Genomic DNA, 17,023 nt, shown 5'->3' on the forward strand with positions numbered 1-17,023 from the left:
CCCTCAGTGACTTTTTTTTCAAATCACCTCTAAATCTCCTGTCCTTTACCCTAAAACTCTGGCCCCTCATGATTACCCCCCCAACCAAGGGAAACAGCTGTTTACTACACATGCTGTCTATACCCCTCATGATCTTATACACCTCAATCATGTCCCCCCCTCAGCCTTCTCGGCTCTACAGAGAGCAATCCAAGCCTATCTAGTCTATCCTTACAGCTCAAATATTCCACCTTGGGCAGCATCCTGGTGAACCTCCTCTACCGCGATCACATCCTTCCTACACTGAAGTGACCAGAACTATGCATAGTATTCCAGCAATGACCTAACCAACATTCTGTACAGCTACAACATATACATCCTTACTCTTATACCCTAAGCCATGAATGATAAAAGCAAGTATGCTTTAACTATCCTGTTCACCTGCTCTGCTGCCTTCAGAGATCTGTGAATAAGTACCCCAAGACCCATCTGTTTCTCTGAGCTTCTAGTGTTCTGCCATTCATTAAACAGTCCCTTGTCTTGTTACTTCTTCCAAAGTGCATCATCTCACACCTGTCAGGGTTAAATACCATCTGCCACTGCTCTGCCCATCTGGCCAACCCATCTATATCTTTCTATAATCTATGATCTTCTTCTTCACTATTAACCACCTTACCAATCCTGGCATCATCTGCAAACTTGCTTATCATTCCCCCCATATTATAAGCAATATTATTTATGCGTATTATAAACAATAAGGCACCCAATACCAAACTTTGTGGTACACCACTGAACACCAGCCTCCAGTCACTTAAACAGCCTATCACTATCTTTCATGTCCTATTACTAAACTAGTTTTGGATCCATCTCAAGTTTCCTTGAATTCCACGTGCTTCAACCAGTCTCTCATATGGAAACTTGTCAAAAGCTTTGCTAAAATTCTTATAATGCACATCAATGGCACTTTCCTCAACCACACATTTTCGAAAAATTCTATCAAATTTGCTAGGCATGACCTTCTTCTGATAAAACCTCACGTGCAAGTTCTCCTCCCAGCGATATACCACCCTGACTTGGAAACATATTGCCACTCCTTCACTGTCACAGGGTCAAAATCCTGGAATTCCCTAACTGGATAGCAGGTGCACATACTTCATAAGGACTGTGGTTATTCAACACCAGCTTCTCAAGGGCAATATATGCTGGCCTAGCCAGTGATGTCCACAACTGGTGCAAGAATGATAATAAAAAGATGGTGCAACGATGGCAGAACTCTTTCATTGGGCTCTATGTTCTGATTTTAACTCCAGTACAAATTAGATGGGTTATGAGTACATCTAGATTTGATAGAGAACTGAATGCCTCAACGGTATGTATCAATAAAAGAAAATAAAGATTTTAAATTTTGATATATTGATACAAAGACCCTAACTGGTCAGTTCAATTTTGCTGGAAACTTTATCCAATGTTGGTGTGAATTATTGTTCTGGTGCACACTGTCAATAGTTGAAACAATCTGAAATAATGCATTAGAAGTGGTGTGCAAAGTTAAAGTTTAATTTTCCTCATTGCACACTGGTTCCAAAACAGTAAATAAGTCTTGTTATTTAATTTGGAAAGAGGTTACTAAAGAGTGAGCAATGCTACAAATATATATATTTGTGCGACTACTGGATAATTCTACAAGAACTCTTCTGAAGTGTGACATAAGTTTTTAGAATAACACCTTCCAGTTTCCTTTAATACAGAACCCTACTGCTGAGTATGCAGGCCAGAATCTCTATCCAATAACCAGATTTCTGAAGCTGATGGACTTGCAGATTTTTGTCCATCTGAGGAAGCAGAGTTGAGGTCAGGGGTGGGAAATTCTAGACAACAACCGGTGGCCTCCATCATGTTTGTGGTAGCAAAAACACATGGGGAATGCGGTTCCTCCGATTCAAATCAAATAAAAATTCACAAGGTATAGGAGCAGAATTAGGCCATTCAGCCCATTGAGTCTGCTCCGCAATTTGATCATAGCTGATATGCTCCTCATCCCATTTTCCTGCCTTCTCCCCATAACCCTTCAACCTTTTGCCAATCAAAAATCTGTCTAACTCCTTAAATTTACTCACTGTCCCAGCATCCACTGCACTTTGGGGCAGCAAATTCCAAAAATTCACAATCCTTTGGCAGAAGTATGAGAAATATGAGCTCTTATAAAATTTAATGGAGTGCATTGAGGTGCTCTTCAGCACAAATCACAGAAGCAAACCAGGACATGGATGAACAACTAAATCAGCAAAATGCCAGAAAAGCCATTCAGATAGAAATGTAGCTTTACACTTTTAGATTTTGAAAGAAAAATTAAAAACAATTAGGGAACAGTTTGTATACAAATAACACCCCTCCCTTTGTCTTAGTAACCAGAGGTATATCAGAGTTAAAGCAAACTTGGTCAAACATGTACGCTTTGACTTTTGGCAGTAGAGTTTACAAAGTGAGAATCTCACTCCACAACTTGAACTTGCATGCAAAATCATCCAGTTCTTCTGAAATTCAGAAACAACACTGAAGATGACAAGTGATTTTGATTTTAAACTGACAAACAGTGGGGTCTGTCCTACATAACTGTTGCTTCTTTTCAGAAAGATGTGCAGGTTAGGTGGATTGATCATGCTAAACTGTCCAAAGTGTCAGGTGGATTAGCAGAATAAATATGTAGGGTTACAGGGAAAGATCCTGGGAGGGATTATTACTGGTGCAAGTTCAATTGGCCAAATGTCCTCCTTCTGCACTATATGGATTCTCTGAAACAGTTGAGTATGACAAATCATTTACCTAGTAAGAGAAAGTAACTAACTTTCACTGGGGGTATTTACAAGTATGCGGGCTGTTTCTAAACTGTCCCTTTAACTTTGCATCAGATGACACGAAATACTTCAAAAAGCTGGCAGAAGTTATTGAGGCAACACACTGATGACAGATGAGTTAGATCAATCACACAGCATGGGTTAATGTGTGAAAAATATAATGCAGGTGACAATTCCACCTGGCTCTTACCACTGATGGGGCGCCCTGGAGGTCTTGCCCTGGGTGACGTACTGTGAGATTCTCCTCCTGCTCCATCCATCAACGGGCACTGAAAAATGGCCTCCAGCTCCCTTCCATCAGGAGGGGGGATAGGATACCTGCCAATTGCCAGTTCGACCAAGGAAAGCCCCATACTCCAGATATCAGATTGCACAGAGTAATGGGTACCTTGCAATCTCTCCGGCTGCCAGGAGAAATAAGAAGTACAATGCAGCAATTTGCATCTTAAACAGACAAACCAAGTGTTCACATTGAACCTTAGAGCCAAGAAAGAATGAGAAAAATTTGTGAAATGCTTTACCTATCAGTATAAGTAACAGAACAGAACCATTTACACAGGGCAAGGTGTTACCATAAACCATACATCCATGGAGTTATTTACTTTCTCCTCTCTCTCTCTCTCTTCCCCCCGGCAGACTGGAAGGCTGAAGACTGAAAGTTCAATTATTTTGCCAGTACTCCATCATTAGATGAGCCAATTTTCTCATTTCTGTGCTGCAGAGTCACAGCCACCAAACAACTTGGGACATGCTTTGTGTTGATTTATATTTTAACAATGAGACACTAATTTTGTACCAAATTGCATTCACAAATAAGCTTCCATAGAGAAAAAGAACATTCATAAAAATTCAACACTGATAGATAGGGGAGGAATGATTTTAATTACTTAAAATCTGTTAACTGTGCAAAGAGTAATTCTGCATCTCAGCAGGGAACATGATGAGAAGCAGTGCTACTATATTTGACCCATATCCCTGTTGAGTAGGCCATCCTGTTGGGAGTGCATGATCACAAAATCAACTCTACAAACTACTAAAAAGTCAGTAAAATAAGAGTTATGTAATTAAAATAATTGTTAAAGTATGTTAAAATCATGTTTTTTTTCCTTTAAGATGATCTATAAAATCTAATTGTTTAAGAGACTGCCATTTTCCTACCTTACTGATCTGGCTAGATTAATATTTTTAAGTGACCACAACACTTAAAACGATGGTAACAATGCATCATGCACAAGGTCACAATAAACATTTTGTGCCATACTGCAGAGTTTGAACCATATATTAGATCACCTTGCTCATAAGTTGCTAAATTTTAAATAATGAAGCCTGTAAAAGAACAAAGACTTACAGACATGTAAGAGCGAGTTCCCACAAAGGAGTTTGCCATTGAGTCAATCAGCTGACCACTTACTCCAAAATCACAGAGTTTTATTTCACCACGAGAATTCACCAAGATATTTGACGGTTTCACATCTGAGAAAATGAGGCAGTAGAATTGAACAAACAAGAATTGTCACTAGTTTGGCCCCTTTTGTATTTGTCACTGCTTACTTTCAGACACAATGTTTTTGTAAATTCTTTAAAAAGAATACTCTTGAGGCTTTCCATTTTGAGAGCACAATGCAAGTAAAAAGATTGAAACTTTCAACACTGACCTTCCCACATATTGGGATACTGGTCACAGAGACTTCCTTGCAATTGATTTTGGAGTATTATACCATTTGAGAATCTGATGTAATGGACAAAAGAATAAGCAGAAGACCATTTGGTCCATTGGGCCTTCCCCACATTGTTATAATGTGGGAGTCATCATGAATAGACAACCTCCTACCCGCCAACAGCCGTTGAATCTTCTGCAGAGAGGCAAAAGAGATAAAAATCTAAATTGAACAAAAATTGAAAACTTACTCCCACTTTGGAGAGTGAAAATTTGTTTTAGAAACCACATTTGATCATTTGATTCCAGCCTCTGGTGACTGTGCAGAGTTTGCATGTTTCCTCCAGCTGCTCCAGTTTCCTCCCTCAGTTTGATTGGTATCCTGGGTTAGGTACACTGGCCATGCTAAAATTCTCCCTCAGTAAACAGAAGCCGGAGTGTGGCTATTAGGGGATTTTCACAGTAACTTCAATGCAGTGTTAAATGTAAGCCTACTTGTGACACTAATAAATAAACCTTAAATTTTAACTTAAACTATGGCAGGAAATTGTTAAAAATACAACATTTAATGTAGCATTCAGCTCCCAGTTGAAGTTGGAAGAAGCAATGTTTGTCTTCTGCCTCCTACAGATGGCTGGATTAATTTTTGAATTAACTTCAAAGATTACTAAACAAGATCACTTCCACTTTGGAAAAGAAAGTACCATCTTGACATGGTTTGGTGGGGCTTTGCATGATGTTTGTCTGAGGTTCTGTAACACATTAAAGATTCTCAAAAGTTTACCTTTCAAGACAGTGACTTGTGCTTGGGTAAGGCTCCACTGTTACCAGCCTTGATACCCTTCATAGGTCTACACAGCAACCAGCAAATCTTTCAATTCTGGTTTATCATCACAGACAACTTCTCCGAACCTCTTCAGCTCATAACAACAACTTTGACTGATTTGAATCCTACCTTCTCCCTGTTCCTATCTTTTCATCTGAGAATTAATAGCTGCAAAGGGTTCACTTTTGTAACTCTCCTTAAAACGGGAAGGAATTCTGAGGTGGTTCATATTGGGTACAAGGGGGAGACATTTCACATAACTGATTGCAAAGTATATCCAGAGCTTAAACCACTTAAAAAGAGGGACAATTAATTTAAAAAAAATCAGAATCATTCCCACAATCATTTAGTGTGGTGGAGCAAATTCAATGGAACTGATAAGTTGTGGAATGAAAAGACCACTAGGACACCCGTCATGTAGTTTTAACAGGATACTTGCAAAATCTCCTGGTTTCTGAAACTTGGGAGGCCCCCACCTCTACGGTAAGCCAAACATGATGGCAATAGTTTAAACTTATGCACGCATAGATATATCGCTGATAGATGCTTGGGCTTGAGTATATTTACAATGAGGCCCTGTTTGCAGAGTGCATACAAAATAAATACCATTACAAAAATCAGACATTATATTGCAATTACCAAGAAACCTATTGTACAAATACCAGTAGCAAGGTCAATATACTTCTCACACATTCAGGCTCTGTACTTGAATGACTGACTAATTTAACTTACATTAAAGAGAAAATATCTTATTGGTGAGAGATCAGTGAGTAATTACAAGTATGAAAGATCTATCACACAGTTCTAAACAAATGTCTTAGTTTGGCAATGTTTCGCTTTAAATGTCCTTTCAGTTTATTCTGTGTTCCAAGGGGTTTATTTCCCCTTTCTTACCATCAAATAAATATTAACATTCAAGATGTGGGTGATCCTCAATGAAGCCTTTATTTCAGACTAAGTTTGTGTTTTTGTGAATTATCAGGAGTCTATCTTTCCTCATTGCTTTCTCCATGACAATGCCAGCGCTGACTTGCTAATCAATCAGCACCCTTTTCTCCTGTAATATAAATCTTTGCAATTGTTTGAAATTTGGCATTCTTGCATTTTTCCTGACAAGTTCAAAAGCTTTGGAAAAGCTTTGGCAACATGGCTCTCTTTTTTCCAATATTCAACTTCCGTAACACCAAGTGACGGTTTAACATTTCTAAGGGAATACAAACATTTAAATTTTCAGCTGGCATATTTGATCGTTGCTAAAAGTTTTTGCTGCAAAACAGTTTACGTGTTTTATTTAGTAGATCATAAGAAACAAAGTTGTAATATGCATGATTCTAGAGGTTTACGATAAGGCTTATATATAGTATTTTGTTCTCAAAAGATAATTTTGAACAAACATGAGAACGTAGCCAATCTGTTTTCAATTTAAATCATTGCTCACCTCTGTGCATGATTTGATGCTTCTCTCGCAAATATGCCAAACCTCGTAGGACCTGCAGAATAAATGGTATTAAATGGCACTTCAAATATTATTTTCTGTTCATATCATCTACTGGGGCAGATCAGCCCTCTCAGCATTCAATTTGTTCTTAGAATCAAGTGGTAAAAACACAGGAAGAAACCATATACAATAAAAGCATGGGAATAAAAGCATAGAAGGGAGGAAACAAAACTGCAAAACATCAGCAAGAAATTAGAACAGAGCACAAAGAAACAATGGTGGATCGGCCAATCACAAGATTAGCAAAAGAATGATGGAGGAAAGAGCCAGCCCAGGCATGAGGGACCAAATGGCCTCCTGTTGCGCTGCTTCATTCCATGATTCTATGAAAAGTTTAAGAACTGAAGTCCCCAATCAGTTAGCATAGTTACATCAAAACTTGTATGTATTAATGTTTGAGTTATGATCACTGCCAAATTTTTGCATCTGAACATATTAACGAGGTTCAGCATCTAGGTCAAGAGCTGAATTGACAGAATGTGGAAAAACATCTATTATTCCTCATATAAAGACGTATTTGCAAAAAGTTAAACTTAAAAGATTACCTGTTCAGGGAAAGGGTAAAGACTGGGATATCATTAAAAACAATGCCAAGAATAAAAGCTGAGCTAACAGGTGAGAAGATGGTGATGCTGTGGCAACATCATTGCAGCAGTAATCCAAAAACTCAGGAAAATGCTCTTGAGGCATAATCCCACCGTGGCAGCTGGTGAATTTACAGTCAATTAAAAAATTTTTAAAAGTGCAGAATTGAAAGTTCATCTGAATACTGGTGACCATGAATCTATCAACTGTCCTAAAAAAATCTGTTTTGCTAATATTCCTTTAGGGAAGGAAATCTGCTGTCCTTACCTGGTCTACTCTACATATGACTCCAAACCTACGGCAATGTGGTTGGCTCTGTACGGGACAAGCAAGCCACTCCATTCAAGGGCAATTAGGAAAAGGCAGCACATGCTGACCTTGCCAGGAAAGCCCACAGCCCATGAAAGAATAAATTAAAGACACTTCACTCTGCAGTAATCATAGTAGAAAAGCCAACATATCAACAGAGTACCTAAACAACACACAGCTTTCAAACTGGTAGGATGTATGAATAAACTTCTTTACTCAGAGGTAGTAAGGGCATGGAATGCCCTGCCTGCAGCAGTTGTGGACTCACCAACTTTAAGGGCGTTCAAATGGTCAGTGGATAGGCACATGGATAACAATGGAAGAGTTTAGGTTAGAGGGTCATTAGATTGGTTCCACTGGTCGGCGCAACAGAGGGCTGAAGGGCCTGTACTGCGCTGTTATGTTCTATGTTCTAACATAAGCGGGGAAATATATTAATAAATAAAATTTAGATTTGTTTGTTTCAAAAAATGGCATGTAATTTATTTTCTGAAATGAGGTATCGTACAAATTGTTCATGTTACAACCTTAGATGAAACTTAATATTTGTTGAGCCAACCAAGTCAAATCATATTCATCATTCACTGTTACTTTTTACCATAGATAATTCTTTGAAGGTGCAGTTCTTAGGAAATTAACACTCTAGAGTTTGTTCTACCTCCCCAAAAGGAGAACATCACACTACAATCTATGTTCCCCTGAACCATCTGGTGATTGCCACCAATCTTTGGGAACACCTCCTTGAAGGAAGAGTTCAGAGATACAAGGATCCAGGAACATAGACCTGTTTCGGTTTGTCAGGTCACTTCTATCTATTCCATTATTTATATGCTTTTCTAAGTTTACTTCACCCCACCCACTGGAAATCTATTCTAGATGTTACATAAAAAGGATAAAAATCCCAAAAAAAGTAAGTATTTGAATGATTATGATGCCACTGTCACAGGAGAAAATAGGTAATTTGAGATAGAGAGAAACGGGACAATGCACAGGACTACCACTTCTGAACATGGTTATTTATAATTTACCGCTTATCCCCTTTTCAAAGATTCTTATGATCTAATTTCAGGTGTTGCAGTCGAGTACTAAGATCTGCATTAGGTGGCAGACTGAATTCAGTAATGAATCTTTAAAATATACTGAACTAAAAGTCGTCTGTTACATCTGTGAAGGTACACATGATGCCAAAAACATAGGTTGGATTGTTGATTTCAAATTTATACTACACATTTGGATTAACAATATTTTAAATGCAGTTAGCATGGTGGCACAGGGTGATAATAGAAAGGGGACGGACACTGGCTCGAAAGCTGTTTGCTTAGTTTTTAAAAACAAGTAGCTGAGATTGGAGCAGCTCCTCGCAAGGGGAATGTTAAAAAAGTCACGTCCACATGGTCCCTGGTGCTTCCAGGCTGCCAGTTATAAGTGATGGAATTATGAGCAGACGATGCGATGCATTTATCTTGTCAATTGCAGAAATGTCTGACAAGGAAGACAAAGAAAGCAATAACTTGCAGAAGTTGGAACTTGCCAAAAATAGAGTGAGTTATTGCTCACATTCTTGTTCCCCTCCTCCCCCCCTAGTTTTCATTTCCAGCTACATTCTTGGCATATCTATTGCTCAAATGTAGTCAAGTTTTGCTAGTAGGAAATGATACTTGCCTTCCTCTGGCATAAACTGCCCACCAATAAAATCTCAAGTTAAAGGAATGCGAAAGTACCTTCTACATGTGGATTTAAATACCTAAAATCATGCTGAATTCTTACTTGCAATATTTTCCAAATGGTTTGAAAAAGACAAAATGGACCAAGAACATCAGCATCCAGACAGATTGAGCTGTGAGGGAGGACAATGACGAAATAGTATGTGGGAATTTTGACAGTCCTCAAAATGAACATTACCACATTACAGACTAACTTCCTTGTCTCCACATTCCTACGTGATCATTGTTTGAGTGTTGGCAAGCTATTTGCTTGTGGGGGCATAAAAGTACAGTAAATCCTGCCACCACATGGCAATAACATATGTGGCCCTAGTAATCATTGGGTAGTAAGATGAAGCAGGAGTTCTAAATAACTCTGCTCTCTTTCTCACTTTAGAGGGTGTGAGATGAAAGAAACCGTGCCATATCCCAACTGACCCCATTAAACTCAGAACAAACTGGCTTAATATTGTAGCAATCATCCATTTCAATTAATGAACCATTATTGGGAGAAATTCATCTCGCTTAAGACTGTAATCTCTCCCAGAAGAAAATCCCAATCTCAAAAGAACAAAGAACTAAGAACAACACAGCACTAAGATGGCTGGACTGGCAGACACTGAGGAGCAGTGTCAGGCAATACCACAGGATATAGATAGGCTGGTATATTGGGCAGATGGAATTTAATCTTGATAAATGTGAGGTGGTGCATTTTGGGAGAAATAATGTAGGGGGGAGTTATATGATAAAGGGTAGACCTATTAAGAGTATAGAAACGCAGTCATCCTCAAGTGTAGGCAGATCTTCACCTTGGTAAGAGAGGCTAAATTATAAAACAAACCTTAACTTTCTCACCCATTTTGTCATGATAGATTTAAAAGGTGGTACAGAACAAAACGTGAAATAAATTGCTTGCGGAAAATGGGCCATGGTATGGAAGGATGAGACAACACAAAATAACAATATTATCCGGGAAATATAGCGTGGCCTAGTATTATTAGAATTCAAATCTGTTATTTTAGTTATCGCAGCTTCCAATTTAAAAAACCTTTAAAAAGGCAAAATTTCACATTATATATTTGAATGAGATATTATGGAACATTTCTTAATTTATTTGAAAACATGTCTATTCATATCCAACTTTCACCTCCACATTTGATACACTTACCGCTATGCTGACTTTTCCCAGGATTTCTTCTGGAATTCTCCTTGCTTCTTTCAGCACCTGATCTAAAGAACCACCATCCTAAAAGGAGCAGAGAAACAGGAAAGAGGGTTACACAAGATTGAGATGGTTTGGATGAACGTTCCTTGGTCCCAGAACTGGCAAATATCACATAAGTAATTGCGTGAATGGGCACTTCATCTTAGGTTACAAATAATAGTGTGACAGCAGGATCAATTTGAAAAATGACAAATGACTGAGGTTTTCAATTTACCCCTGGCCATACTAGCTCAAGGCGATCAATGTAATGACACTTTTTGAAATGTTCACCAACGAGGGCAGGGGAATCTGTACAACAGCTAGCTTGGAGCCAAACGATTGCAACATTCTAGCCATTAGACTATAAGATATGGGAGCTGAATTAGGCTATTTGGTCCATTGAGTCTGCTTCGCCATTCAATCATAGTTGATAAGTTTCTCAACCCCATTCTCCACTTTTCCCTGTAAACCTTGATCCCCTTAACAATCAAGAACTGTCTGTCTTGAATATACTCAATGATCTGGTGTCCACAGCCTTCTGTAGCAATGAATTCCATAGGCTCACCATCCCTCTGGCTGAAGAAATTCCTCCTCAACTCAGTTCTAAAGGGTTGCCCGTTTACTCTGGAGCTGTACCCTCGGATCCCAATCTCCCCTACTAATAGGAGCATCTTCCCCACATCCACTTTATCCAGGCCTTTCAGTATTCTGTAAGTTTTAATGAGATCCCCCCCTCATCCTTCTAAACTTCATTGAGTAACAGACCCTCAGTACTTAATAAGAACATACGAACATAAGTAGGTGCAGGAGTAGGCCATCTAGCCCTTCGAGCCTGCCCCGCCATTCAATAAGATCATGGCTGATCTGAAGTGGATCAGTTCCACTTTCCCGCTTTCTCCCCATAACCCTTAATTCCCTTGCCTACCAAAAACCTATCTACCCGTGACTTAAATATATTTAGTGAGGCAGCCTCCACCACTTCAACAGGCAGAGAATTCCGGAGATTCACCACCCTTTGACTGAAGAAGTTCCTCCTCAACTCCATTCTAAACTGCCCCCCCCCCCCCACCTTATCTTGAGGCTGTGCCCTCTAGTCCTGTTGTCCTTTCTGAGCGGGAAGAATCTCTCTACCTCCACCCTATCCATCCCCTTCATCATCTTATACGTCTCTAAGATCCCCCCTCATCCTTCTAAACTCCAACGAGTACAGACCCAGTCTATATCATCTCTCTTCATAGTCCAACCCCCTCATCTCTGGTATCAGCCTAGTGAACCTCCTCTGCACTCCCTCCAAGGCCATATATCTTTGTGCAAGTGTGGCGACCAAAACTGCACACAGTACTCCAGCTGCAGCCTCACCAGTGCCCTGTACAGTTGCAGCAAGGCCTCCCTGCTTTTATATTCTATCCCCCTCGCTATAAAGGCCAGCATCCCATTTGCCTTCTTGATCACCTGCTGCACCTGCAGACTGGGTTTTTGCGATTCGTGCACAAGGACCCCCAGGTCCCTCTGCACTGTAGCATGCTGCAGCTTTTCGCCCTTTAAATAGTAATCCCTCCTACTATTATTCCTGCCAAAGTGGATAACCTCACACCTGCTAACATTGTACTCCATCTGCCAGGTCCTCGCCCACTCGCTCAGCCTATCCAGATCCCTCTGCAGACTTTCCACACCCTCCGCACAATTTGCTTTTCCACTCATCTTTGTGTCATCAGCAAATTCACTCTAAAAGAGGCACAACGTGGCTTCAAAACATAATAAATCTAAATTTAAATTGCCACCAAATAACCTAATGCTAAATTTTGCTGCATCAGATTAAACATACTTTAATCTTCCTGGAGTGAATTGGAGGGGGCCTAGAGCTGGGCGTACGGAGGGAGAGGAGTTTGTGAAATGTGTTTTGGAAGTGTCTCTAGAGCAGTATGTAACTAGCCCGACTAGGGGAGGGGCTATACTGGATTTAGTGTTGGGTAATGAGCCAGGGTAGGTGGTTGAGGTAGAGGTAGGCGAACATGTGGCTAACAGTGACCACAAGTCCGTCTACTTTAGGATAAAAATGGAAAGGGATGAGTGCCGGCCGAACGGGAGTGTGCTGAACTGGGGAAAGGCAAGCTATAGCAGCATTAGGAAGGAGCTGCAGGACACTGATTGGGAGGGACTGTTTGCTGGCAAGTCCACGGTTGGCAAGTGGGAGGCTTTTAAGGGCAAAATGAAATGGTTGCAGGAGAGGTATGTTCCGGTTAAGCGGAAGGATGGGAAAGGTAGGATTAGAGAGCCGTGGATTACAGGGGGTATTGAAGACTTGGTCAGGAAGAAGAGGGAGGCGTATGTTAGGTCGAAACAACCGGGTACGGAGAGTGCGCTGGAGGAATATAGAGAGAGTAGGAGGGAGCTAAAAAGGGGAATTAGAAGGGCGAAGAGAGGGCATGAAATGGCTTTGGCTGGTAGGATTAAGGAAAATCCAAAGGCATTTTATTCCTATATTAGGAGCAAGAGAGTAGTTAGAGGGAAAATTGGTCCTCTTAGGGACAAAAGTGGGGAGTTATGTATTGAGTCGGAGGGAATGGGGGAGCTCCTGAATGAATACTTTGCGTCGGTTTCACGAAGGAGAGGGGTTCAGAATCGTGCGGTCTCTTGGAGGGAGCTGAGGATCAGTTGCAGGAAATATCTATTACGAGGGAGGAAGTGCTAGGGCTTTTAGGTAGCGTAAGGACAGATAAAGCTCCGGGGCCTGATGGTATTTATCCCAGGCTGCTTAGGGAGGTGAAAGATGAAATTGCTGGGCTTCTGGCGCAAATCTTCGTCTCCTCTTTGGACACAGGTGAGGTCCCAGACGACTGGAGGGTAGCAAATGTGGTACCGCTGTTTAAAAAAGGTAGTAGGGATAACCCTAGAAATTATAGACCGGTGAGTTTGACATCGGTGGTAGGGAAATTAATGGAAAAAATACTTAGGGGTAGGATGTATGAGCATTTGGAGCGTTGCGATCTGATTAGGGATACGCAACATGGCTTTGTTAGAGGGAGGTCTTGCCTTACGAATCTGGTGGAATTCTTTGAGGAGGTGACTAGCACTGCTGGCTGTGCAGATACATGGATTTGGGCCTGTGTCTGTGGGAGTTTGTGCATTCTCCCTGTGGCTGCGTGGGTTTCCTCCGGGCGCTCTGGTTTCCTCCCACACCCCAAAGATGTGCTCTTGGGCTGATTGGTTTACCAAATTGACACCATTCTCCCCTGAATCTGGCTAAGTTAGGGGTTCCATTCGTAGACACAGGGTAGAATAGGTGTAGGGTGATGCGGTGGCGCGGGCTCCTTGGGCCGAAAGGCCTGTTTCCTGTGCTGGGTTGTTCTTTGTTCTTATAGCAGAAAAACAATTACAATCTCTGCTCCTTCAGGGGTGGCATGGTGGCACAGTGGCTAGCACTGCTGCCTCAGTACCAGGGACCCAGATGGGGTCACTGTCTGTGAAGACACTGCACGTTCTCCCCATGTTTGCATGGGTTTCCTCCAGGTGCTCCGGTTTCCTTCCACGGTCCGAAATTTGTGGCTAGGTGCATTGGCCATGCTAAATTTTCCCTCAGTGTACCTGAACAGGCACCAGAGTGTGGCAATTAGGAGATTTTCACAGTAACTTCATTGCAGTGTTAATGTAAGCCCACTTATGACATTAATAAATAACAAAAAATGTACAATATTTCCACTAGATAATGGGAAAATTAATTACAAATATCAAATTAAAATGAGAAAATATTTTGCACAGTTAAAGGCAGAAAATTCTATTTGTATTATCCTCCTTCCTCAAGAGTAGTGCCCAATGTCACAAAATAGAAATACTCCTATACCTCCTGTCAATTATCTTGGCCATATATGAGTGATAAAACAGCTACAATAGTTGTTGGTTATCAAATCCTGTTCCACCTCTGCAGATTGACACAGACACGGATCACAGAAAGGTGATCAAGATAAAAATCTTTTTCATCTACTCCTCGTCTGAAGGTTCAAGATTGATGGCACTTTGCAAACCCCCCACCCCGCCCCCAACATCAACGTGCTGAGGTCACCTAGAATTCAAGAATAAATTTTGGTATCAGCCTCAAGTCTTCTCATTTTAGACTAAGAATGTTGAAGGATGGAGGTAAATTTTGTAACTTTTGTTTTGTTTTTATTCCAATTCAATGCAATCAAGTCCAATTCAGAGTCTCAACAAGTTGAGACATTCCCGATCCAAGCTGACAAGACAGGGCTCCCACCTCCTGTCTTGGACTTGATCTACATGATCCAAGCTGATAGGTTTAGAACTTCCAATAGCCATTAAAATTGCCACTTTTTGATATACAAAGTGCACCCTCTGGTGGTTTACAAATACATACACCATGAGGCGGGTTCAGAAAAACCTGCATCAGTATAGGTACTCCAAAACCTCCATTCCCAATTTAAATTGCCTTAGAACAACAGAGCTCTTGACACCCTGGATTTCCAAATCACCATATAAAGAAAGATGTACATCTCATAACTATAGGACATCCTAAACTGCTTTACAGCCACCGAGACCTTTAAAGGACAGTCACGGTTGCAATGTGATAGGGGCAGGAGAGTAGCACACAGCAAGACTAGATATCCAGGCCATTTATCCAGGCTCAAACATTCCACACTTTCCTGCAATTCGCACACTGCATCAGCACTTTTATCTTGCCATTGCTCAACTGGCTTTGAACAGGAGTGGACTCCTTGTAAACATGTCAATAATCTGGAACCCACCCCCTCACCCCCAATGACTCAGAACAGACCCCGAGAAACTTGTGATTTTGTGTGTTTAACAGAGAACAATATAAAGCTGAAAAGGCTGCAAGTGTTGTGCACTGAAATGCAGCAGCAAAGTAACAACTCATTTTCATGTGATAAGAACAATATCAATCTAACTTATCAAGAATGTAACAATTCCAGAGACAGAAGAGTTACTGTGTTTTCAAAAAGAACATTACATGGGATCAAGAACAGTTTTCCTAAAGATCAAGTGCAAAAGAATTCAAGGGATGGAGAAAATAAGCAAGATTATCGTAAACACTCAATTCTAAACTATTATCTGACACAGATCTGACTCAAACTCAAAATTTCTCTTTCCAATTAAACCCTTGGTCAGAAAACAGCTCTCCCACACGCACTATATATATTCAACACTATCAAATTGTAACACTCAACACTTAACACCAGAGGTGCTAACAGAACTTCAAAAAGCTGGGAAATCTCTTTGGTTACTCCCATTGCTTCCACTCTTCCCTGTAAACTCTTGGAGATTCTGGCTTCTGTTTCCTTGAATTCTGGGGGCATTCCAGTGTCCCACTGGGCACTGACTTAGTACCAACAGACTATATGACAAGGTAATAAAGGATGGAGGTTGTGGGGTGGAGGGAAAGAGAGAGCAGGATTATCACAAGACCACATGCCATCCATAGCAATGTGCTTTCTGGCAAGAAACACTGGACAGCAGTGAACAGCAAGAATTGTGGCTTTTGTTTATTCTCTCCCAGTCTAGGCACACTGGCCACATACAACAGCTTTACTGCTTCCCCTGTCTGAATCTGTGCCATGCATTAACCATTTGAGTCACTGGGATGCTTAAAATGCATATCGGTTGCATAGAATTTGGAACACAAACAGATCATTTGGTTCACCTTGTCTGTGCCAGTGTTAATGCACCACATAAGCCTTCTCCCCAGCCCTCTTCACCTAACCCCATTATAACCTTCTATTCTTTTCTCCTCCATATGCTTATTTAGCTTCCTCTTAAACAAGCTGATGCTATTCACCACTATTTCTCGATGTAGCGACTTTTGCATTTTAACCACTCCCCTCGTGTTGAGTTCGATTGCCTTGTTATAAATGCTGACAAACTGAAATGCTGTCAGTTCAACGAAACTGCATGCATACATGTGGCGACATTATCTCTGATGGCAAATCTGTTACCTCTTTCTGATGTTATCCTTGTAGGGAATTGGTTACTTTGTGCTTTATGTACCGAGACCTTGTTCGGATAATAAGTTGACAAGAACGCTCACATATGGTGCTACATTTGTTTCATATACTTCTTCAATATTTGTCTTGCACCATGTTTAATTTGTGTCTGTTTTTGTGATCAGCGATACGTTGCAAAAAATTTAAGGAATAAAAACAAATTAATCAGGTTCCACACTCGAAGTCTAGGCAGAAAAATGTTACCTCAAAAGACACTTGAAGCAAATATAACTTAAAATACTGACATTTGTTTTATAATGAAGAAACGATGGTCAGTAAAAATGGAAGCGTGCCCCAGAGGTCACTACAATTAATCCTACAGCACAACCGACCTTCAATAATTGAGGATTCATGCAAGCAAACCTTCTCTAATGCAGACTGTGTTAATATATTGAA

General features: G+C 40.6%; 1 protein-coding gene across 1 annotated transcript in view; it reads right to left on the reverse strand.

The window, feature by feature from the left end:
• Window positions 1-17,023, reverse strand: part of map2k2a (mitogen-activated protein kinase kinase 2a) — an 84,609-nt gene that overhangs the window by 34,278 nt on the left and 33,308 nt on the right. The window contains exons 4-7 of the mRNA XM_080212657.1: window positions 10,581-10,658; window positions 6,756-6,807; window positions 4,183-4,307; window positions 3,025-3,238 (exon numbers count right to left, since the gene is read on the reverse strand). Coding sequence (XP_080068783.1) covers window positions 3,025-3,238; window positions 4,183-4,307; window positions 6,756-6,807; window positions 10,581-10,658 — 469 coding nt within the window. The remainder of the gene's footprint in view (window positions 1-3,024; window positions 3,239-4,182; window positions 4,308-6,755; window positions 6,808-10,580; window positions 10,659-17,023) is intronic.

The sequence above is a fragment of the Carcharhinus amblyrhynchos genome, chromosome 26 (assembly GCF_965287045.1).
Source record: "Carcharhinus amblyrhynchos chromosome 26, sCarAmb.v2.hapA, whole genome shotgun sequence".
In the NCBI taxonomy this organism is placed as follows: domain Eukaryota; kingdom Metazoa; phylum Chordata; class Chondrichthyes; order Carcharhiniformes; family Carcharhinidae; genus Carcharhinus; species Carcharhinus amblyrhynchos.